A 23,894-nucleotide genomic window follows, 5' to 3' on the forward strand; every position below is an offset into this window, starting at 1 on the left:
GAGAAAAACCTTAGCTTCTGCAGGAGCTGAGTTTTCCCAGTAGCACCCTGAGGCGGTGCCTCCCCAAAACGCAGCTGGGCTCAGCTCTCCTTGGGCCCCCCTTTCCTCTCCCTGTTGTGAGGCAGGAGGGAAGGCCAAGACACTGGAGGACGGGAGCTCTTCAGGGGCTCCTCTGTCCCCAGACGCTAAACAAAGCACACACATGCCCACCAGGGCGGCTCATTAAATATCCTTTTATTCCTCATTTTTAAAATGGCTAATAATAATAATTAAAAAACAATGGCATGGCTCTGCAGAGGCCTCGGGAGACATATTGCCGTAGAGAAAGAGTCAAGTAGTGCCTGAAGTTTTGCAGGCCCCTGCATGGGGTGGTTTGCCCGGGCAGGGGTGGGGGGACAGGGAGCACTGGGCTCCTTGGCTGCATTTTTTGTTTTTGGCATGTGATGAGAAAATATTGCTTTATGGGGATGTACCCCGCTGGCCTTCCTCTTCCCCGAACGGAAATAAAACCAACTGTGTGACAGTGAAAAAACCCTATCAGACCCATTTTAAAAATTAAAAAAAGCAACAAAAATAACACACGCACCCCAGCCCCGTCCCAACCAACACAAACCCTGGAGAAACATAAAAAGGGTGAAAACCGCAAGTGGGGAAAGACTGGAGCCCATGAGTGCTTCTCTGCGCCTGCCGGCACCTGCGGTGCCAGCTGGTGGTTGGATTTGGGGATGTGCAGGGAAGGGGCTGCCCCTCCACCCTTCCTCCCCGTGCTGTGAGGCCCCAGGCAGGGTGGGCTGCGGGCTTCACAAGTGAAGAACTGGGAAGGAGAGTGTCCTCGGCTGAAAGCACCTTGGCCTTCAACAGGGGCCGGGGGGGGGTGTGGGGGTGTCAGGGCAGCCCAGGGGGGCACCTGCCAGCCCATGGCCCTGCCCACCCCGGGTGGGAGAGCAATGCCAGGCCCCTGCCCCAGCTCATGCCAGGAATGCAGAGGGTGGCCCCGACCCTGCGTGAGGGATGGGACAAGGTGGGGGCCGGGCCCCAGGCAGGGAAGGGGCAGTTTCTTCCGCTCTCTGGGTAAGATATATAATTTCTGCTTTTTTTTTTTTAATATTTATATTTATATATATAGATATTTATATATACACACACCTGGTAACTCAGAAAGAGAAAAAAAAATAGAATCCGTAACAATAATAATAAAAAAAAGTATTCTGGTTTAAAAACAATCCATTCCTACCACGCTAGGCGAGCGGTTGATTGCACAAGGCCCACAAGTGGCTGGCGCAGCCGCGGTGCTGCCGGGCACGAGGCTGCAGGGGTGGCCCCCGAGCCCCTGAGCCCGGCCAGGCACCTGCCGGCAGCAGTCCTCGGCAGGTGGAGGACGAGCAGCCCCGCTCGGGTCTGTGTCAGCCCACCAAGTCCCGGGGCGGGGTGGAGAAAGAGAAAAGCGGCGGGGGCCGCTGGCCCGTTGCCCCCTGGCCCGGCTCTCCCTGGAGTCCGCAGAGTGTCCGGCCACGTGTCGTCCCTCGGGGGCCGGTGGGTGCCAGCCTGGGAGGAGGTGAGGGGGCGAGCGGCTCTGCCCCTCATACTGAGATCTCGTAGGTGGTCCCCCCCACGCCGGAGACCTTCTTGACTCCCCCACGAGTGGGGCTACTGAGGGGCACCTGCCCCGGGCCCGGGGGGGCCGAGCCCAGGCTCTTGGGCTGCCCATTGGACTTGCTGTAGGCTGTTCTCATCTGCACCTCGTCCCTGGGGAGGCAAGGAAGGATGAACATGGGGTGTGAGGAGGGGGAGGGAGCGCGGCACCGCGGGGAGGTCTTGAAGCCAGGGGGAAGGATAGGACTGCAGGGCTGCTGTCACCCGGGGGAGGGACCCCAGCATCCCAGCAGCCACAGTCCTGCCCTCCCCGGGGACCTCCAGCACCCACAGCTGCCCCAGCTCCCAGAGAGACCTGTGGGGTGGCCCGGGGTGGGGCCAGCTCTGCTCTGGGGGGAGGAGGAGGAGGAAGGCAGGCGAGGAGGAGGAGGAGGAGAAGGGGGAAGGCAGGCGAGGAGGAGAGTTTCCCTCGCCCTTCTCTAAGCTAGGTGTAGCATCACTTCCCAGTGAGGGTGTTTCACTGTCCCAGGGCGCTGGTGCAGGGGAAGGAGGGCTGGAGGGGGCACCAGGTGGGGAGGGGGTGTGATGGGCAGTCGGCTCCCCCCAGGGCAAGGGCCCCCCCATCTGTGGGGCTGCAGACCACGCTGTGTGTGAGGTGGCCACTCCGGTACTTACTTTGGTGCCAGTAAGGGCTGCAAGGCCACCTCCTCCGTCTCGGGGACGCTGGCCTGAGACGCTGGTTTTTGGCTGCTGTAAGACACGGATTTTCCCAGGTGGGGGGCGGCGGGCTGGTCAGGGGAGCCCAGGGAGCGCACTCGGAGCGCGTGGGGGGGCTCGGGCTTGCCAAAGCGGGGTGGGGCCGGGCGGGTGAGCGGATTCTTGCCCAGGGGCGAGCGCTTCGAATCGTCCGAGGAAGAGCTGGTGCGGGGGGGCGTTGCTGGAGCCTGGTGTCGACTGGATGCCCGAGTCCACCAGCCCCACGTCCTCCTCCCTGCCTGGTGCCGGTGGCTGCTGCAGCAGCTTCTCCCGCTCCTGAATGGAGGCCACGATGTGGCGGGAGAGATTGTCATAGCGCACGGGCGAGGGCTCGCGGGGCGGCGCGTGCTTGGGGGAGACGGCGCTGGCGAAGCGGCCATGGAGGTCGGTCTCTCTCTGCTGGGCGATGCGGGCTGAGAGGAAGGGCGAGGTGTAGCCCACCGGCGGGTCGGGCTCTGGGCCTGCCTGCACAGACTCAAAGTCAGGGCTGTCGGAGGGCGTGAGCAGGCTGTCATACGACAGGCTGCCATTGCGCGTCTGGTTCACTAGGCTCTTGTAGGAGGTGGAAGTGGTGCCCTCTGAGCGGATGGACTGGAGGTGGCCCATCTCAAAGCCCGTGCCCTGGGCCGACTTGAGGCTGGAGGAGCGGGAGCCGCTGGAGAGCGGGTCGAAGTGAAAGCTCTTGCCGAAGGTGGGTGAGCGGAAGCTCTCGGGCTCCAGGCTGGGCTCTGAGCGGTAGCTGGGCTTGCGGCTGCTCTCACAGATGGAGTTGGGCTCCTTCAGGCTATTCACGCGGCTCAGCTGAGGGGCAGACACACAGCAGTCACCCACAGAAAGATGGAGCCCTGGCAAAGCTCCCAGTGCCCACTCCAAACTCTCCCCCAACCAGGTGGCATCCCCTCGAGGCCAGGTTCCCCCCTTGTCGGGCTGGGCAGTGGGCGCAGCCTTACCTTGGCACTGGTGGAGTGGGGCAAAGCTGCTGAGCTGCTGCTGCTGCTGTAGCCAGGCCGGTACTTGTACATGGTGGGAGTGGGGGGGCTGTCCTTGCCTAGCAAGCTGCTGTCTGCAGGCAGGGGAAGAAAGAAAGATGCTCAGAAGAAACGTGGCAGCTCCCCGGGGAAGGAGTGGTGTGCAGAGCCCTGCCCTCCCTTCCCAAGAACCGGCTCTGAGCCTGTGAGGCAGACAGACCAGGGGGGTGGATGCAGAGAGAGGGATGGGCTGTAGGAGAGGCGCACCAGGGGCAGATGAAAACGGAGTGGGATGGAAAATGTGTCCCCGTGGCAATGCATTTTGGGCCAGCACTTCCCTGCCCCTACAGCAGGCTGGGTGACACCCTGGGGTCAGCAGGGTGTGCACACAGAGGGGTCAGCGGGTGCCTGAGCACACTGTGGACCTGCTGGCTGGTCACCCCGCTGACACACACGCCACAGCCCTTCTCCAGGCAGCAGGGCTGGGCAGTGCTGCAGCCCCGACAGGGGGACGGGGAGAGCAGCAGAGGCTTTCAGCCCGCTGCGGGAAGCGGCTGCTTCCAAGCTCTGCCCTTCACATCCCACCTCTGTTGCAGGCAGCTCCGAATGCTGCTTTGATGATGCTCAGGCAAGTGGGGAAAGCAAGTCACGCAGGCTGCCACAAACATGCTCTCTGCCGCCAAGCCAGGCCGGCCACTCCTTTGCCTCCTTCATCCTGGCGATGCTCCTGTGCCTGCCTGATGCAGGGCAGCCTGCAAGCCTGCCTGTCACAGGCCACCAACAGCACTCTGGACAAGCACCACGCTGTCTCGGCTTGGCCTCCTGCTCCTCTCTGGTGCAAGGGGCCACACAGACCAGCCCAGAAATACGAGCACGTCCTGCCCCACAACACGGTGCTGCTGATGTCCTTCGGGTCTGCCCTGCAGCCTGTTCCACCTACAGCCCTGGCTCCTGGTCTGCCTGGCACAGCCCTGGGCTCCCCTTCCAGCGGCTGCCTGGGACCCTGCATGCCTTCCTTACCCTCGTTGGTGGCCAGGGTTAAGTGTGTCCTCAGGCCCGTGTAGCGGCTGAGGTCTGGCTTAGGTGGGGGTGGCGGCTCGGCGTCAGCAGACTGGCTCTCTGTCACCTCCAGGCTTCCTTTGGACTGCAGAGACAAAGCGCAGAGGGAGGATCAGAGGGGTACCGAGACCTCAGCCCTCTCCTCGGCAGGCAGGGAGCAGGCGGCAACACCGCGGGGACTCTCGCTGCCTCCTGGGCCATCTGACATACTGAGCGCTTGAAGGCGGCATGTGCCTCGGGTGCTGGGAGGTGCTGAGGAGCAGGGAGCTCCAAAGGATGCTGCAAGGGGGAAGGAAAGGATGAGGAAAGGCAACGGAGGGTGCAAAGCCTCATGTGGTCGCTGCCGCATGGGAGGGACATGGTTTCTGTCCCTTGGGGACACAGAACAAGATGACACGGAGGGGGATGGGGAACGTGACAAGGCTCACTCGGTTCTTTACTCACGGATGCAGGCTTGCACCCCTGGGCTCCGTGGAATGCCCCAACGCAGGGAGCACTAATCCCCACCTTCCTCACCTTCGTCCTCTTCAGCTCTGTCTGGATACCGTTGTCCATGATCTTGACAGTGATCTGACCGTCTGACACCTCGGGCCGCAAGAAGGGGGGTCTCACCAGCACCGTCTGCTCGGCCTTCGGGCGCCCGAGGTACCTAGGGAGAGGGGCAGGAGGAAGCTCAAGGCCTGGAGCTAGAGACAGGGCAGTTTGCTCCGACGCTGCAGGGCTAGCGGGGCACAGCGGTGCTGTGCCAGGCTCACCTGGGGGCCGGGGAGCTGCAGAGGACCCGGCTGACATTCTTACAGCAACCGTTGGTGAAGGGGTTGACACCACCACGGAACTTGCCCGTCACCTGCGGGATGAGGAGCATCGCAGCGTTACCGGGGTGGACAGGGACCTTGGCAGTGGGGGGTGTCTCCACTCCAGCCAGCCAGGTCAGGTTGCTCAGGGTTTGTCCAGCTCACTCATGACAGTCTCCAGGGATGGAGATACTCTGAGACGCTCCCCCTTTTCCAGGTCCCTGTTTCAGTGTTCAACTACCCTCGAGGGGCAAAAGCCCTTCCCTAACGTCTAACTGGAAGCTGCCTCGTTAGCTGTGCCCATCACCTCCTGCCCCCCTGCAAAGAGCCTGTCCAGCTCCATCCTCTCTGCAGCCACCCCCAACAGCCGCAGTAAAGATCCCCCGTCTTCAGGCTGCACAGACGAGGTGCTCTCAGCCTCCCCTCGCAGACATCTCGTGCTCTACCCCCTACCCAGCTCAGTGGCTTTCCCCTGCCTCAGCCCACCCTGTCGACATCTGTCTTGTCCCAGGGAGCCTCAAAACTCCCGGCCCTGGCATCAGCCCCGCAGCCATACCTGTTCGTTGGTAGTACGGCCCCTCGCCACGAGCACCACGTGGAACCCCGTAAGGCCAGCGACGGGAATGAAGAACAGGCCGGCCACGCACATCACCACCATGCTGTCAGCAGCCAGCTAAGGAAGAGCCACAGCCCCGCTCCACAGCACACTGTCCCCAGCCCCGCCACGGCCCTCCCACCTTGGCCCCGCTCCTGTGGCCTCGCAGAGGATACGTGACCGCCATGCGGACGCCAGAGAGCTCCTCCACCTGGTAGAGGACATAGAGCAGGCCGAAGCCAAACACTCCCATGATGTGCGTGGTGAGTGACAGCAAGAAGAGGAAGAAGTAACGGTAATTGCGCCGCCCGATGCAGTTGTTGACCCAGGGACAGTGATGGTCGAACTCCTGTCGGTGGGGAGAAGACGGGGTGAGGGGCTGCCTGGGCTTCCTGCCTGCACTATGTGTTAAACTCTGCACGGAAACAGAGAGGAATCGAGACCCGGCAGCTCCTCACCTCCACACAGTTGTCACAGACGCTGCAGTGGGAGCACCGTGGCGGCCGGTAGAAGCGGCAGGTTGCACACCATTTCATGCGCACCTGAATGCCCTTGATCTCCACCGTCTTGTAGAGCGGAGCTCGGAAATCATCCTCCTTGTCCTCGTCCTCCTCAGCTGATGGGGAAACCCCAGCGCAGCCACATGTCAGGGCAGAGGGGAAGGCAACGCCAGGGCCCAGCCAGCCTCCTGCCCTCCTGAGCTGGAGGTGCCCGGCATCGCCCTCCGCTGTCACCAGGTCCATCTCACCTGGCACAGGGACCAGCCACGGACCCCTAAAAACGTGGGGGTTGGGTGGGTGTGTGCCTCCCAGACTCTGCCCCAAAACCACGGCACCCATATGGGGTGCCAGGATTTACACTCCCTCCACCACGTGGTCCTACAGGCTGGGTGCTGAACCCAGAGCTACCTTCCCCATAGCGTGTGTCACCACCCGATCCCACCCGGCACGGGCAAGGAGGGCTTTCCTCATGGCTTCTGGGATTAGGTAATCCTCTTTGCCTGGGAGGAAGGAGACAGCTCTATATGAGACATTTCCCAAGCAGAGCCAGACTCACCTCGTGGGAATATGCCTGGGTCCATGAAGGTGGCCATGCTGAAGTTGGCCAGCACAAAGAGGAAGACGACAGCATTGTAGACAGGAATGACTGGGGAGATGTACAGACTGAGCCCCGGGCACCTGCAGGCACAGAAGCAGTGAGACACCCAGGCCTCATCCCACGGGTCACTCCTCCAGCGCCTCCCACTGCCTCCCCCCTCCCCTCCCCACTGGTCCTGCCCCCCACACAGCCCCAGGCCAGTGTCACTGAGCTCTGACGGTGCCCCCAGGGAGAGCAAGGGCTGAGCGGGTGCCAGCTGCCCCCTCCGAGCCCCGTGCTCGGTGATGGCCTGGCTGGGAAGTCCACGTCCCCTGCTCTTGGGCCGCGTTCCCAGGCTCCGGCCCAGGCGGGGGGCTGCGGAGGTTCCCTGCCAAACAACTCTTCCTTTTGCTCTCACCCAGTGCCCTCCACTCCTGAACTGGAGCTGTAACCAGGCCAGCTTGACCGGGGGTGTGTTCAGCCACGCTCCGCAGGCCAGCCTAACGCCCAGCCCTGGGGGAGCAGCTGTGGGGGGCCGGAGTGGTTTACGCTCCAGTAAACCAGCGGAGAGCAAAAACTGCACCCACAGCCCCAGAGGTGCTGTCAGCGCAGGACCCTGCTGCCACGGGGAGTGACCGCAGGCAGTGGGGAGGACAGGGTGAGCCGGGCTGACAGCATGGGAGGCACGTGGGAGGGATCCAGCCACAGGGGACCCGAGCGTCGCCCTCCACGTGTCACAGCAGGGAGCATGGGGACAGAGGGGACCCTGTGAGGGGATGCAAAACCAGCAGCAGCTCCACTGCCTCCAGCACTGCTCCTGCTCCTCACAATCTGCAGTTGGAGCCCAGCCTGGAGACGAACTCCAGTGGCACACGGGGACCCCACCACTGTGCCAGCCTGCCCGGCCAGCACCCAGCTCCTCCATGGGAGCACAGCAAGGGAATCACCACCGTTCCCCGCTGCCCTGGGCAGGCCGGGTTCCGGACAGCGGGCTTCCCCCTCAGAGGCGCCAGCGTAATACCCTAATCTGCTTTGCTGCTGGGAGTTTAATCCTGCAGATCTAGGACAGCATCTGTCCCTCTCTTCCCCCTGCAGCGATAAGTGCAGATGGATTTAGGCAGCAGGAGCAGAGAGGGGCAGAGCGCAGGGCTTGGCGGGCAGGGTGACATATGGTGCCAGCGCTGTAATCCCCTGCAGCCCCCGAGCAGGTAGAGGTGAAGGGGCAGGCACTGGTCCCATCCCCTCCTCCACTGCTACCCGCTGGGACCCAGCCAAGGGGACAGGCCCCATCGCCCCCGAAGCGGCCCTTGTCCTTGTCATGGCAGCCCTGAAAGCCTCTGCAAGGCTCCAACTGAGAATAAACCCTTGGCCCAGGGCTTCGCCCCCAGTTCAGCCCAGTCCAGAGCCAGCAGGGCCCTGAGTAAGGGCAGGGGGGGCACCGGCCCACACGGGGCATGGGGCATCGTGCGAGGGGACAGGGGACGGTGCCAGGCGGAGGGCCGCCTCCAGGCAAGTGGCAGCCAGGAGATAAGGTGGGTCCGGGCTGGAAGAGCAGGCACACCTGCCTTGGCACCGACCTGGCAGCGGAGGAGGGAGAGGCGGGCAGGGCACACCCAGGCACCGGGCATGGCTCCGTGCCCTGGCCCTTCCCTGTGCCAGGCGAGGGTGGGAAGCAGCAGCGGGACCTGCCCTGCACCGGCCAAGGAGAAGGCAGTCCCTGTCCCGGCACAGCAATGAGGGCAAGAGGAGAGCAGGAGAGCAAACCCTCTTGACTTGACAAGACACTTGGCTAGCAGAGCACACCAGGAGCCAAGCTCTGCTCTACCAACCAGCACACTCCTCCTCCTCCTGCTCCTCTCCCGGAGCAGGGCCCGGCACCACCACCCTCTGCAGCACCTCCAGGCCCCAGCCCTGCACCTGCAAAGTTGTCTTCTCCAAAACCTCTTCCGCCCCTCAGCCCACTCCTCCGTGCTGCTCAGAGCGAGCGCCTGGCTGGGGTGGGAGCCTCACCCTCCTGGGCACCCTGGGCAATGCCTCCCCGCCTCCACATATCTGAGACAGCATCTCTCCATGTTTCACCAAGAGGTCTCCTCCGGGGCGGGGAGCGGCTCCTTCACAACCTGCGCAGCACCGACCATGCCAGCTCTGCCTCCTGATGCAACTGGCCCTGCCGTCTCCTTCGGAAGCCAGCCAGCTGGATTCCCCGCAGAGCAGGCAGCACTGGCACAGCCAGGACGGTCTGGTCAGGAGGAGCAGTCTCCAATCTGTGCCTCAAAACTCTCGGAGAGCAGCCTTGGAGAGGTATGGGATGAACGCCACATTGCCACGCCAAGACCTGAGCAAGGCAACAACACACTAGCCACTGCGAGCCCAGCTAGCCCAGTATGACCGGCATTGCTGGGAGCCACCACGGGACTGGAAGCCATGCCAGGAGCAAGGCACTCACACCTAGCTCAGCTTCCTCCTCCCCTCCGACAAGCAGGCTGTGCCGGGGAGAGGGCTCGTCCCACCTGCCCCAGCACCCGGCTGCTGCTGGGGCTGCCCCCGGCCACCCACTGGAACAGCACTGGCAAGAAATGCTCAAGTGGTTTCAGGGGTTTGCAGAAAATGAAAGTCAGAAAGTCTCCCAGGCGAGAAAGCTTCCCAGTCTTGCAGAGGGAAACTGGTATTTGCAGCAGGGCAGGCAGCAAAGCAGGGAGCCAGCAGCCCCCGGTACTCACCTGGCAGCAGAAGTGCTGGGCAAGGAGCAAACCACCCATTCCCTGCAGCTTCCAGGGCCAGAGGCCTCGCTGGCAGTGCAGTTTCAAGGAGATAGCCCCCCCCCTCCTCATCACCACTGCTGTCCCGGCCTTTGAGGGACCCAGCAGGGCTGCTCCCTGCCCTCCTGGCCCGGCAGCCTCTTTGAAGGGCACTTCTTTCCTCCCCTGCCCTGGGCATCGGACACGGGGAAGGTGGCCACTTGTAATGTCCCTTCGTCCCAAGGAAGGGCAGAGCCAAGCACCCCGCACCACTGAGCTGAGCACTCCAGCTCGAGGGAGCCTCCTTAGCTCTGCTCCCTGCCCAGCTGCAGCGAGACTGCTGGAGGGAGAGGGGCAGGGGGGCTCAGATGAGCCTTAAAGATAGGGAAAGCCCTTCCAGGAACACCGAGTAATGAGCTGCTCTCTCTAGAAAGAGAAATCCCAGCCCAAATCTTTGTTTGAAAGGGATGGAGGGGAGCCAGGGAGACCCACTGCACACCAGCCATCCCTGCACAATGGAAATGCCAACAGCAAGGCTGAGCCAAACACGCAGCCCAGAGCCTTAAAGCCAGACCCTGGCAGGACAGGGGAAAGATAGCTGCTTCAGCAAAGGCTGGCAAAGCTCTGGGACAGGCAGAGGGAAGAACTGGCCCTCCAGCGGGAAGGGAATACCTCCCCCATCACCTCCCACGCTGCTGGGCACCGAGCCCTTCACAGGAGTGAGCAGCACAGCTCCCGGGGGGGGGCAGGATGGCAGCAAGCAGGTCCCCAGGGGCAAGAAAGACTGACCCTTTAGCTAAGAGAGCACCAGCAGACTCCAGACACCTTGGCACTGAGAAGGATGCAGCCACAGCTTTAAGGGGACAACCAATGATGCCGATGGGTCAAACGGAGAAGACTTGCCTGGCGACACTGATCCCCCTGCCCTGGCAGTCCAGCTCTGCTCTGGGGGCTGCATATTCAGCTCCAGGGGGAGCAGAGGGCTCGCTGCAGCACGTCCTCCAAACCTGGCCTCTGGTTTTGGGTGGCTGCAAACCCTAAGGCAGGACTCTGATCACCCCAAGAGCCGACCTGCCAGCCAGCCTCCACAGCTGGATGAAAGACTGAACTTGGACCTTCAGAAGGGAGAACCGATCGGAGGAGCCGGTGTGGTGCCTCGGCGCCAGCTCACAACCCCTGTCCCGATCAGGTCTTGCCAGCTGCCTGCAACTGGCCAGGCAAGCTGCCAGGGGCTGCTCTGCACTCAGCGAACTTTACACTCTGAACAACTGGCCAGGGGTGCAATGCCACCCCCGGGTGGGATTTCACAGGCCAGGGCAAGCAGAACACCCTCCCCAGGGACCCACAGCTTACACGGGAAGCCTCACATTGAGCACTCCTGAGTCACAAGCACAAAGCCAGGTTCTCCTCCCCGGCACTCCCACGTGTGGTAGCCCACTGCCTGCCACCCTCCCAGCTCTCCCCACACCCAGGGAGGGAAAGAGAAATCCTCACCATACACAGACCACACATTACTCGAACCAAATCCATGCTTGTGGCCTCAAACTCCAGGGATTCACCTCCCCGAGATCAACCACTAACCCCACCCCACGGGAGGGAACATGGTCCTTTGCAGCACAGGGAGCAAAGGTGGCTGCCGATCCCCAAGGGGAAACTTTATTATCAGAAGCACTGACGTGCTGCTGCCTTTTGCTCTCGCAGGCAGAGAGCACAGGGCTGCAGACCCTGCCTTGATGCCGGCAGCAGCCGGGAAGCACGGGCTCCAGCTCCGCAGGGGAAGAGGAGGGAGGCTGCTCACCATCGTGGCTATGCAGGTCTCTGAGAACTCATCAAGTTCCCTCTCTAGATCGGGATGCAAAGCACACCCATCGCTAGAAGAGCTGTTGAGACTTGTCTCTGGCAGTGCATAAGAGAAATCGGGGAACCTCGGGCAAACTGAGTCACATCTGGTGGCAAAGAGCCCATCTCTGATCCAGTCATAGCAGAAGTCCATCACTCTCCAACCTGACTTCTCCTCCCTTCCACAGGCTCCAAGCCACCCTGCAGCCCCTCATCCCCTGCCCTCCCCCCGAAGAAAGCCATCCTGAGGACACCCTCCCCACCCTGCCTGCATCCCTGGACTCTGACCCGCCACCGGGCCAGCGAGGAAGGGCTAGCAAGTGCCAGGGCTGGGCTCGCCCCGCTGCCTCTCCAGCTCCCGAAGGCCTTGCTGCAGACACGACCCCTGCTCACCCCAACGGTCACACAAGTGTGGGTCCAACTAGGAGCCTGCGTGCCACCATGTACCAGAGGCACCGCTGGCTCCAGGGACTGCCGCATCCTGCCCTGGCATCCCCATCCTCCTGCCTCTCCTTTCCCTCTCCTCCAAGTCTTTACCTCCTCCCCTCTCTCCACCAGTGCTGACGGAGGTGAGAGCTCCTTTCCCAAACGGATGCAGCTCCCTTGCAGCCTCCCCAGCTGCAAGGACAGGAGGAAAATTCAGAGTCAGAGGTTTTACAGACAGATTCACCTGATTGCAAGAAACAGTTCATATTTTGCAGGCTTTTGTACAGCCCTAAAAGCCACACTGAGCTGTGGCCATGAACAAGAGTGGAGGCAAATGGAAGGAGGAGGCTGGCTGATGGCACACTGGCCAGAGAGCCCCTGCCAAGGGCAGGCTGGGGGTCCTCCCTGCTCTGGAGGGGAAGGGGAGGCTGGGCACCCACCGTGCTAGGAGCAGGGACCAGTACAGGCCAGCAGCAGGGGGGAATGCAGGAATGCACAAACTGACCCCAAGGGGGAATTTCAGTCCTAAAGCAGCACCTGTCTGAGCCCCCAACAAGTCAGAGACCCCCACTCCTTCCAGAGGGAGGACAGGAACATTCCCTCTTCCCACCACCCACTCCCTTCAGCACAATCAGCCTCAGTTCATTTCAACTGCCACATGTTCTGCAGCATCTCCTAATTAAATTAATCAATTAAATAGAGTTCTTGGCCCAGAGATATAAATCCTGGGCCAGTGTGGATGGACCAAAAGGTGTCCAGCAGATGTGCTAGAAATAACACAATTGGAACCTTTCAAGAGAGTTATGCCAAGCCCCATCTGCTCTCTGCCTGGGAGGAGGCCCCATGGGAGGTGTCCCAGAGCACCCCCCACCTCGCAACTTCCATTTCACTTCCCAAAGTACAAGCTTTAGGTCCAATGCTGGTGGCAGAACCTTCCCAAACAGGTCTGCAGCAAGCACACCAGGCATGGCAAGTGCTGTGGAGGGGGACAGGGACAGCCAGTGTCGAGGTCTGCCAGGCAGGAGGCTGGCAGCTGCTCTGCCCGCCTTTCGCCAGGCAGGAAAGGGGGGCACAGTGATCCTCAGAAAACCAGTCCTATGGTTCACAGGCAGGTGGCAAACTGTGGAGTGGTTCTGTGTTGCTTCCATCCCACCCCAGCACCCGGGCAGACACTGCCCTCAGAGAACTGTAACATCGGGGAGTAACACAACTCCCTTCCCACCGAATATCCCGTGTGAAAATGCACCGTGCTTTGCTGCTCTGCTGGAGATTTAATTTGATGTTTTAAAGTAGGTTAAATAACATCCACTGACCTACAATTAAGGCGACCCTGCCCAGGTGTTCCTGTTCTGAACAAACCTGCTCTGCAGCACTGGTGCCTGCTCCTGGTGATGCCTCGCGCCACTCCGCTTGCTGATAAGCACCGCTATCGGCTGCTGCGATAGCTTGCAGCCAGGTACTGTGGGCTTGGCCACAGCGGCAGGGACTGGGTTTGGGGGGACAGGGCTGCCCTGCCATTCCCCACCCCCCTGCCCCAAAGTGCAGCGTGCAGCTCGCCATGACAAAGCAGAGGCACGTCTGTCCCTGCAAGTCACGCTGTGTCGCGCACAGCTGCTCAGAGGACATCGCCTGCTCCCTCCTCTTCTCCTTCATCCCCCTGAAGTGGCAGCACACAGTCAGCCACTTCCTGCGTGTGTCTGACGCCTGAAGCAGCAAAACCTCCAGCTTCAGCACTGCCGGCAGCGCTGGCCTGATACACGTTCGGTGCCTCAGCGCCAGGGACTGCTGCATGCTGCTGAGCGACACTGCCAGCTGCCTCCCGCCGCTGGAAGGAGTAAATCAAACTGTCCTTTAGTCGTCAAATTACTCTTTTATTGCCCGGTTGTTGCCAGGCGTTAAAAGCCACGGTGACCTTCCAACCACCGATGGCTCCATCCCAGGGAGCGACATCCGGACCTTCTGCCTCCAAGGAGAAGCTGCCTCCCGCGGCTCCGGCTAATCCCCAGCCCAGCCCCAGCAGTGAAACCCCTCAGCAGAGAAAGCTCTCGCCGGGGAGCAATGGAAGGTGCCCCGCCAGAGCAAGCCATCCCAGTGAGTGGGAGATGCTCTCCGGCAGCAGCAGGTGCATCTCCCTCTCTGCCTGGCCAGGGTCCCGCCAGAAGCAGCTCACAGTGAAGTGAAATAGTCAGTTAAACAGGGAGGAAAAAAGGGAGCTGAGATCATCTCCCGCCTCCCTGGAGAGAGCTGGACGAACAGAGTGCCCCGCACCTTCAGACCGGTGTGTGCTCTGCCCCTCCGCAGTGCTGGGGCAGGAGGAGTAAGTGATGGACCGAGATGGACTGGAGGGGGACAGGATTGAGGTGGGATGGATGGGAAGAGGACGGGAGGGATGGAGGGAGGCTCGAGAGGCAAAGCAGAGCCGAAGGCAGCTGGCTGGCTGGAGGGTGCCACAAAGCAGGCACCCTGCCTGAGGGTATGCAGGCAGCAGTCACCCACTGCCTTCCTCTCCCCTGCCTCTCCACGTCCCAGGCCAGCAACCAGCACATCTCTGAACCACCACAAGCACCCTGCGCCCTCCGTCCAGAGCCACCATCAAGTCTTCCAACGTGGGAGCACAAAGAAACACACATCTTACCTGCAATCTCTCTGCTGTTCCCCCAAAACATAACCCCCCGCAGAGCCTGGCCCCAGGAACACAGTGCAGGGCTCAGCGGCCCGGCCTGGCCGCCGTGCTCCGGCGCTCCTGCCCAGCACAGGCGTGCCTCAGCACCCGCCCAGGGGCGTGCAGGCAGCTCCCTGCCAGGGGCTCAGTGCCTGAGACCCTGCCTGCCTGCCTGTCGCCAACCCAGAACTGGCACAGCTCGGGCCCAAGCGAGGTTGTAAGCTATTTGTCAGCCAGGAAGGGAAAACGTTAACTTAAGCAGCAGCCCTACCCCTCTCCCGGCCCAGGGAGATCCCCACAGTACAGCCTGGCCCTCGCCAGTAACCGATACCATTTTATACCCTGGCTTTTCCCCACTGGCTCCAAGGCCAACACAGGTGTCTGCCTCGGGCCCCAGAGACGCACCGGCAGGCCACCTCCTTTGGGTCCTCTCCAAAGATACCAAACCCTCATTTCCTCAGGGCAAGGCTGACATCAGCAGCAGTGAGAGATCCACGCAGGGGTCAGAGTACTTCTCCTTGAACTTTCCTTTGCAGCTCACAAATCAGTTACGAAACTCTAAAAATAACACAGAGCCTGCCCCAGTCTACCAAACCACTTGACTTTGCTCCATAGGAGAAAAATTATCTATGCCATTTTCCACCTACAGGTCACAAACTAATTCCCAGCCTGGCTGATTTGCCAGAGAGTGGCCAGTGAGGCGAACGAGTTGTGCAAACACCCAAAGACAGAAGAGGAGCGGCTGCCAGGAACTGGAGCTGAGCGATGGCACAGCACCTTGCCGGGATCCACCGTGCCCCGCTTCCTCTGGCTCACTCACAGCAAAACCGAGAGAAACACATCCAGCTTGAATCGCTCTGATGGACTGCAGGGCTACGCCATCGTCCATCCTTTAGCACCCAGAGCACAATATCCCCCCTTTAGTCCGGCAAGAAGTCACAGCTCCTCTCCCAGATAACCCTCATGTGGGCTCTGCCCCCGAGACCCCACGGCACTGCAGGGAAGGGGGTGGGACGCCAGGTTGCCTTTCACCCTCCCCGCTGTTTGGCCGAGTAGCTGGGACTCACGTGAAGGCAAAGAAGAGGGTGGTGGCTCCCACTAGGAAGATGGCAGCAGCTGAGACCGGGACGTATTTGCTGGGTTTGAATCTCTTTCCAGATGCTGCTGGCATGTTGGAGCTGTGGTGGGGGATCCGCCCCGCAGCATAGCCCAGGCCCAGCGGGAGTCAGAGCAGAGCAAGACGAGAAGGGGAGGGGGATGGGGGCGAACTGCTACCCAGCCTCCACGCCTGCTCCCAGGGTGAGCTCTGCAGCAGACAGCCCACAGAAGTCCCCGTCGGTCCCCAGGAGAGGAGTCCACACTACGCTCTGCTCTGCAATAGTTCACAGGCACAGGGATGGAGGTTTAAAAACATAAAAAATTCAGAGCAGAGACCCAGACTTGGGTTTAAAGCAACCGTTGGGGGCAGGAATGCCAAGAGTCTTTATGAGCTTCCCTCAGCCTGCAAAAAGCAGGTCCCCACACGGCCGATGCCAGCAGCCAGGCTCTGAGGGGGAAGGAAGCCTTCCAGGCTTGGGCAAGGGGCTGAGCGTGATGTGCCGGGTGAGGAGCTGGGCGCACCTTTGCACCCAGTGAGCACCCTGGGAAAGAGCAAGATATTGGTAAACTTCTTGCCAAAAAGCCACTTCTCCTTTTTAATCTGCCCTCTGATACGCTGCAGCCCCCTCCGGTTGCCGCACACGAGGAGGGGTTTGTCTGGCAAGCAATCTGCCAGCTTCCTCACAGCGCTGCTGTGCTTCCTCCTCCTCCCCCTCGCTGGAGGGGGTCACAAAAACACTCTCCCTGATTTCACTGGGTTGCGGGACTGGCCGGCTGGCAGTGGCCGTTTAATTTTATTTATTTATCTCTTGATGGTTAAAGCTGAGGAACAGCTGGTGCAAGGTTGAGCTGTAAATCCTTTCTTTGCAAGGGGGGTGGGAGGGAAAGGTCCAGTGGATGGTGATTTTTGTCCTCTTCCTACTTGTTCCTTTCTCCTGACCCCCCAGGCCTTTCCACAGGCTTAGTATCCACTCCGTGGTTGGGCATCGAGAGGAATTTCATTAAATCTTTTCTGTGGCAACCATTTCCAAGCCGTATGGGTAGGTTAACAGAGAGATCTGCAGCGAGATCTGGAGGAGAGCTTTCAGGGCACAGTTTTACAAGCCCAGGAGACAACCGATGGTGAAAACGGTGCTGAATAGGTCTGTCTCAGCCATCGCCCAAGCAGTGCAGGGAACAGATCTCAGTTTGTTCCAGATTGCTCCATTTTTAACTCCCCTTCCTTCACTGAAATTCTTCTTCATTAATCCATTTGTCTTTAAAAAAAACTATATAAAATCATTGAAACTTGACATCTGGTAGGCCACACCTAGGAAAAAAAAAAGTAAAAAATTAACAAGGCAAAAGAAGAGGCACAGTCATATCAAAACAGTCACTAAAGCAACACTGAGCTCCCCCCAGGACACGGAGGCAGGCATTTAGTGAAGGATGGAAACAGCGCCTGGTAGATTTAAAAGCCTATTGTCAAGTCCCAAATCAGGAACACGCCAATCTCTGAGCCCAGCTCTGACGCCCAACGACGCCATAGCCCCAGGCCAATCACCCAACATCAGCATCCCTTTACACATCTGCAAAACTGGAGTAATGACCATGCTGTGGAAGCTGTGATTAGCCAAGTGAGCCCGGCCGCAGCCTGACATCTCCCTTCCTACCCCAAGGCCCCACAGCGCTGGCTGCAGAGAAAGCTGAGCCACCTAACCCATCGGAGACCGCCTGAGAAATCCATGCCGAGCCCTGAGCAAGGTGAGGGACCCTACGAGCTCTTGCCTTTCCGCAGTTATAGCTTTGAGTCCAATCGCTAGAGAACAGCGGTTCCCTTCAGGTGAGGGGGCTGATCAGAGGTTTGGAGACTTAATAATAGGAGGGTGGAGACCGCAGAAAGAAAAGACAGCCAGGAATCTCATCCCATTCCCCCGGAGGGTAGGACACGGGAGAGGTCCACAGAAAACACCAGTCCCTCGACCGGAGCAGGTACTCATAGCTCTGGCCAAAGGAGAGCTGGGCTCTCACTAGGTAGCCCCGACTGTTTCAGGGTGCCCTTGGGAACGTGTGACCCTTGGCCAACCATGAGGACGCAAGAGAAAGAGGCGCTGCAGAAAATGCGGAAAACCAAACCCTTCTGGAAACAGAAACAGGAGGCACCAACCTGCCCCAAACTCCAAATGCCCAAGAGCCTGCCGCAGCTCAGGGACGAGCTAGTCACCGATGATGTTGCACCGACTATTACTGCTACAGCAACTGCTCCCCAGTTTGTCACTTGCTCTCTACTTTGCTGCCTCCTGGTTCCGTCATGAGGCCTCTCCTGCACTGCAGGTCCAAGTACAGAGCCCTAACGACTTACTCACTTTCCCCTTCCAGTTTTCTCCTCTTCTACCTCTCAGTTTTTTTCGTCGGAGTGGACCGGGGAAATATCTAGTGCTGACTAAACACTGGTGAAGGTTGAGAGAATGGTGGCACAAAATTAAAGGCACATTTAATGACAGGAATATATTACAATTAAATCAGTTCAGTCACAAAACAAGGCGTCAGTCACTTTGGCTGACTAATGAAGAAACCGCTCCCACTGTGCAGCAGCTCTTCTTTTGCAGAAACGAAGCTCAACTTCTCAAACCACGTTCTTTTTGCCCTTGTGACCAAGAGGAAGCGCTGGACTGATGCTTGTGAGCCGGCTGGGGAAAGCTGCAGTCTCACCTGCTTCCAGTTCTCGGCCGTGGTGAGTTTAGGAGTCACACCAGAGAAAACAGTGGTTTTCCCCAGCAGGCGCAGAGCTTCCTGCAGAGCAGCAGCTCCCCGGCCTCACTCTGCTCTCCAAGATATGATACTGAGCTTCGATGAGAGACGAGCGCAAGCCCCAACACACACAATTCAGGAAAAAGCCCGACACCGGACAAAGGTGAACCCCGCAATGCCATCGCCCAGGGAGGGAGATGCTCGTCCTCTGAGCTGGCTGCGGCTGCAATACAGGCAAAGAGCATTTCTAGGGGCAGGTTACTCGGAAGTACAAAGATGACATCACTGCTAATTACTTTAGCAGAAGCAATCTGCTAACGTGCTCATCTGCTGTAACAGAACACCCCAGCTCTCTGAAAGGCTCCGCCATGAAAACAACGCCACACCTCGAACTCAAACAGATACTGCCAAATTGAAGGAGTTTTTTCCTGTGGTATTCCTCCTCCGGAGATCTTCTCCACCCCCTTCCCCGCACAGCACAATCAGTGTGCACCTCATCAGGGCGAAGTGCTTCCCCAATGGTTGCCCCTGAAGCCCGAGCAGGTCCCGCTGGGTTCTGCCTCAGCTATTCCACCTGAGGACGAGGGAACGATGAATTCAAGTGCTCCAAGCCCTCACACAGGGTGATCCGGCACATCATGCCTCTGCAAAGGCCTGTGTGCCACCTCAGCTTAGCACAGAAATGAACACCAGGCAGTGCAGGAGCGAGGTCTTCATCAAATAAAGAATGTATGAGTTGAGATAATTGCTCATGAGACAGTCAACCTGAACATGCACTAAGTGTGGGGGAGAAATCCCAAGCGCTGTCATTAGCGACACCCAAGCGAGGTGCAATGCAAATATCATCCCTGGCTCCTTGCTGCCTTTGCCCAAGAATAACTCCGCAACTCATCAAACCTACAGAAGGCTGCTGAGCCCATCCCGCCCGGCTCCCAGAGCCACCACGCAGCTCAGACTCCCTCCGCGTGCCCCACACGGTGCTGAGCCCCTCCGGAGCCTGCCCGCCCCAGCCCTGCTGCGCAGGCACAGCCTGCTGCCCTCTGAGCCCCCGGGCCGAGAGCGGGAAGCCGAGGCCAGGACACCTGCATGCCCCAGCCACGAGGCAACAGGTCTCATCCTCCTACAGCTGGGAACATCCAGGTTGCCAAAGCCATCAAGGGTGCAGCACGGCATGGCGTGCCAGGATCTCTGCTGTGCAGTCTTCAGGGTATCCTCTTTTCTTTGGGTTGAACTACGTGGCTTACCTCATCTCACCCTGACTGTCCTTGCCGTTTACCCTAGCATCCAGGAGAAATGCAAGCAAAATCCACCCTGACTTCCCACAGATCATGCTGATTCAGGCCACGTTCACACAGATTCTCCCAAATACACACCTTCCTCCCTAGCCTTTCCCTCCTGCAGCCTATCTACCTCTGCTCTATCAAGACCTCTGTTCCAAACCCTTTGCCTCTCTGGCCACTTCATCCCCATCCACAAAGGCCTCTCACAGACTTCTCTGCTCAGAAGAGTCCCCAGCTCATCCGCTTACCTACGAGCTCTGCTCCTGCCTTCGATTTCTCTCCCTCTGCCACTTCCAGCCTGGCAGCTCCTCCTTTCCAGCTCCTCTGGACCTGCCCTCAACTCAGCCCTAACTCCTTTCTCCTGCAATCAAACTCTACTGAGTGTGTGCGTCACCAGTGACTGCCCCTTCCCTCTCCCTTGGGAATTCCACCTGTTTTTCCAATCCTAGCACCCCTTTTTCAGAGCATTTTCCTGGCTCCGCTTTGCTCAGCCACCTCCAGAACACTCTTCCCCAGTCTGAAGGGTTTCCCTCCACTCACACGAGGGACTGCGTCTACTTCCCCTCATCTCCCTTCCTGGGGACTTCCTTTCATTTTTAATTCCTTCCCTCAGGACGTTTGCAAGCATGACTGCTGCCACCTTCCATTTCTTTCCATCTGAGTCTCCTTTTCTTCAGGTAAGGCCTTGTAAAGTCTCATGCTAATCTCCTCTTCTTCCAGTGCTTGCTTCTCAAAGCCCCATGTTCCTCCTTTACTTCCTACCGTGCTTTCCACCCTGCTTTACTCGGTCTGCTACAAGCTCTCTTCTCTAGCAATCTACCCAGACGTAGCCCGAAGAGCTGGGTGCTTTGTGGCTCGATCTTTCTGGAGCATCAGACAGGACACGAAAACACGCTTCACCAAGCTCTCCCCACCTGTGCTGGGTTGGGGAAAACACATGTAACCAGCCCACAACATTCCTTCCTTATTTCAATGGCTGTCGATAACCACTGCAGCTCTTTGACATGTTCCTACCCCTGGAAGGAGGAAACATGCACATCAACATTACAAGCTTTCCTTAAACACACCACCTTTCACCACCGCCCGGGGACAGGTGTGTAATGGCACGGGGAGGAGAGAGTTCACTCTGTTACTGGTTCCTAAACACACGTCACTTCACTGCAATCCGCGGTTACCTGCCTGCCTACCCCAAACCAACCAAGTTTCCACGGCGCAGGTCAAACAGAAAACAATTCCTTCCACGTGAGGCAACTCCCAGACAGGGCAGATCCAGGATCGCACAAAGACAGGATGTGCTTTACCTGTACCCACTTTGTTTTGATTAACTACACCCAGGAGTTACAGGGAGAAGCCCATTTGAGAGCTCACTGCTGTCCTCAGCCTCAGCACCCCTGGCCTCTCACCGCTGAGCCCAAGCAAGAAGGCCAGCCTGTGACCAAGGACCCCCCTTTCCTTCCTCCACAGGCTCCCTCTCCTAATTTTGTCGTTGCACAATCAGCTCTCATCTACTGCTGAGATTTAAGACTCTAAAAACTAGCAGACAGAGCAAATGCATTCTCCAACCTGCCAGCCAGTGAACACAACTGAACCAGACCAAACATCTCATGCTGCAGACCACCAACACCAGAACATCACTCACCTCCGCCACCCTCCCTGTCTTCTGGCACAGAGAGGTGCCAATGGGATTGGAAATGGGCTGCAGCCAGCACCCCTCTGCTGCAGGGGGTCCCTGCGATCACAGAGCACAGACAGCGAAAAGTCAAATGAGGATTTTTTTCAGCCCAGACAACAGGATTGGACATAGACTGCAAGCTAAAAAGCAGAGCCATCACCATCAGATGGCTGGATGTCACAGGGAAAAGTAAATCTGGCCACAACACAAAGCCATGGGGTCCTCCCCACAGGAGACTGTTTTCTTATACCCCTGTACCACGTAATAGAGTTCAGGCCTTAACTGTGCTCAGTGCTGTACCTGAATAGGAGTCCTTTTCTTAAGGAGATGATTTGGTGACACTTTCCTGCTTTAAGTTCAAAAGCAGGATGCGCAGCAACACGTACCAGACGCTTTTGCTCTGCGGGGAAGTTTGGAAACCCGGCCAGAATTAGGCTTCCATGGCCGTCCTCCTGGCATCAGGCGAAATGGCCCACACCTCATACAACTGCACTTCTCTGCAGTTAGACATACAGGTTTTTTAAGGAGAATAAGATACAGAAAACGGACAAATAATTTATTGCAGCCAACAGCTAGAAGGCCGGCATCCACTCAGTGCTTATCTCCCAGCCTGGCTTAGACCACTCCCATCCTCCTTCCCCTGCCCATCTCACTGGTTTACACAGGATTAGCCCCATTTTAAGGACAAAGCAGGGAAGAACATAGTCTCATCCATCGCAGCTGTGTCTCACCCCATGCACTGTGGCAAGCGAGGCACAAATCCAGCCTCTTGCCATTGCATTATGAGACATGTTGGCAACGGCAACCACGGGCACAGAGACAGATGTAAACGTCCCCAAACAGGCCTCTAAAACAGGAGCTAAAAGTTCTCCCGTCGGACCCCGTCAGCTCCACCTAATTACCACCTTCTCTGCCTCCAGTCGGGGCTTGTACCTTAGAAACCAACAAGAATAAAGTGCTCTGCTAAGAACAACTGCTGCCTCGACCGGAGGTAGTGAAGGTGATAATTAGATTAAGTCCACTAAGACACTCTAAGATCAACTCTCCTCATTTTGATCTAGACAAGGCTCTAGTCGTATTTTCCACTTGCCAAAAAAATAATCAGTAGCACCGAGTACAGAAAAGCCTGCTTCCCTAAACACACAAATTCAGATCTGTGCTGGAGCGAAAGCCGGCAGATCCAGGGAAACCACTTCCCAGGGAGTCACCAGGAAGGCGGCATGAGGAACACACGAGCAGCCAGCCGACTGTCTCCCACATTGGTGAAACAAAGGGGGGGCTGCATGTCGTGGGCTTTACTTCGTCTCAGGGAGATGTGACCAAATGCACAGATGCACTAATTTGGGATTTACACACCCCAGGTCTAGAATTTGGGACTTCTGAGGAGAAGTCAGGTTGAACACCTGCCAGTGCAACCCATTACTCCGCCAAAATCGGGGAACACAACATGGAAACATGCCTGGAGGAGCAATTAGGCTTTGGGCACATGGGACAGGGCTCTGTGGCCCGAGAGCAGGCACCTAACTTCTGGTCCTTGGCAGGCCACAGAAGTTAAAGTGCGTACTTTCAGACACCAGGCTTTCAAAATCCAAAGTTATTCAGATTTCCTCAGCAGCACTGGGGACAGTCCCAGGTGCAGGTGTCTGTGCGAAGGCTCCCTGCGGCAGGCAGCGGCTGTTCCGCCCGCCCGGGCAGGAGGGAGCCGCCGGCCGCCCGGTGCTGCCTGCCCGGTAGCTAGGGCGTGGAGGCACAGGCGCTGGGAAGCAAGAGCAAGGCCAAAGGAGCACGGCAGCAACCTCCGCTGGCCGCGGGGCTGCGCCTGACGGCCCCCCCGCGGCAACGGGCCCCCTGTAAAGGCGCTCGCAGGCCTCAGGGGGCTCCTGCCCTCCCAGCCCCGAACCGCTGCCCTGAGGGCGGCCCGCCCGGGCCGGGGGGCGGCGGGCGGGCGGAGGGCACGGCGGGAAGGGGCAGGAGGCAGCAGAGCTCCCGCCCGGGCGGTACCTCGAGGGGTCGGGCAGGGCCGGACTACGCGAGGTGGCAGGCGCGGCCGTGCGGAACGGCGCTGCGGGGACGCGGGCGCCAGCACCGGGGGCGGCCGGAGGGACCGGCCAGCGGGGGTGCCCGGGGCCGAGCCCTCCCCTCGGCGGGGCGGGGCAGGGCCGATCCCCGCGCCGGTGCCGGAGACGGGCGGGGAGGCTGACCGCCGGGGTCCCGGGCGAGCACGGCGCGGAGGCGGGGGGCTGAACCGGGGCAGGTCCCGGGCCGCGCATGGTGCCGTCGGCACACGGGAAGCAGCCGCCGGAGCGGAGCGGGCCGGCGAGGCCTGCAGCGGGCGGGCGGGGGCGGGCGGGGAGCCAGGCCCCGGGGAGGGGCGCGGGAGACCGGCCGGCTGAGGAGGGGGCGGCCGGGCCTGCGCGGCTGAGCCGGGGCCGGAGGCGGTGAGACGGGGCGGCGGAACGGGGCAGGGGGCAGCGTCCCACGTGACTCACCGGCGGCGGCGGCAGCGAGAGGCCGCGACGAACGCTCCCGGGCACGGACCGTGGCCGCACTAGGCGGCTGGGCACGACGTCACGGCCGCGCCTGCGCACCGCCCGCCGCCGCGCGCGC

At 59.5% G+C, this 23,894-nt stretch overlaps 1 protein-coding gene across 1 annotated transcript; it reads right to left on the reverse strand.

The window, feature by feature from the left end:
* Positions 1–214: 214 nt before the first annotated feature.
* On the reverse strand, positions 215–23,877 carry ZDHHC5 (zinc finger DHHC-type palmitoyltransferase 5). The gene is given in 14 exon segments (XM_056353932.1): positions 215–1,746; positions 2,269–2,522; positions 2,524–3,150; positions 3,300–3,412; positions 4,338–4,461; positions 4,893–5,025; positions 5,132–5,223; positions 5,727–5,829; positions 5,942–6,114; positions 6,224–6,381; positions 6,822–6,943; positions 15,575–16,914; positions 21,255–21,344; positions 23,777–23,877. Coding segments are annotated over 12 exon segments (2,169 nt in total). The 5' UTR covers positions 15,679–16,914; positions 21,255–21,344; positions 23,777–23,877; the 3' UTR covers positions 215–1,580.
* Positions 23,878–23,894: the final 17 nt, after the last annotated feature.

Source organism: Falco biarmicus, chromosome 10 (genome assembly GCF_023638135.1).
Source record: "Falco biarmicus isolate bFalBia1 chromosome 10, bFalBia1.pri, whole genome shotgun sequence".
NCBI classification, from domain to species: Eukaryota; Metazoa; Chordata; class Aves; order Falconiformes; family Falconidae; genus Falco; species Falco biarmicus.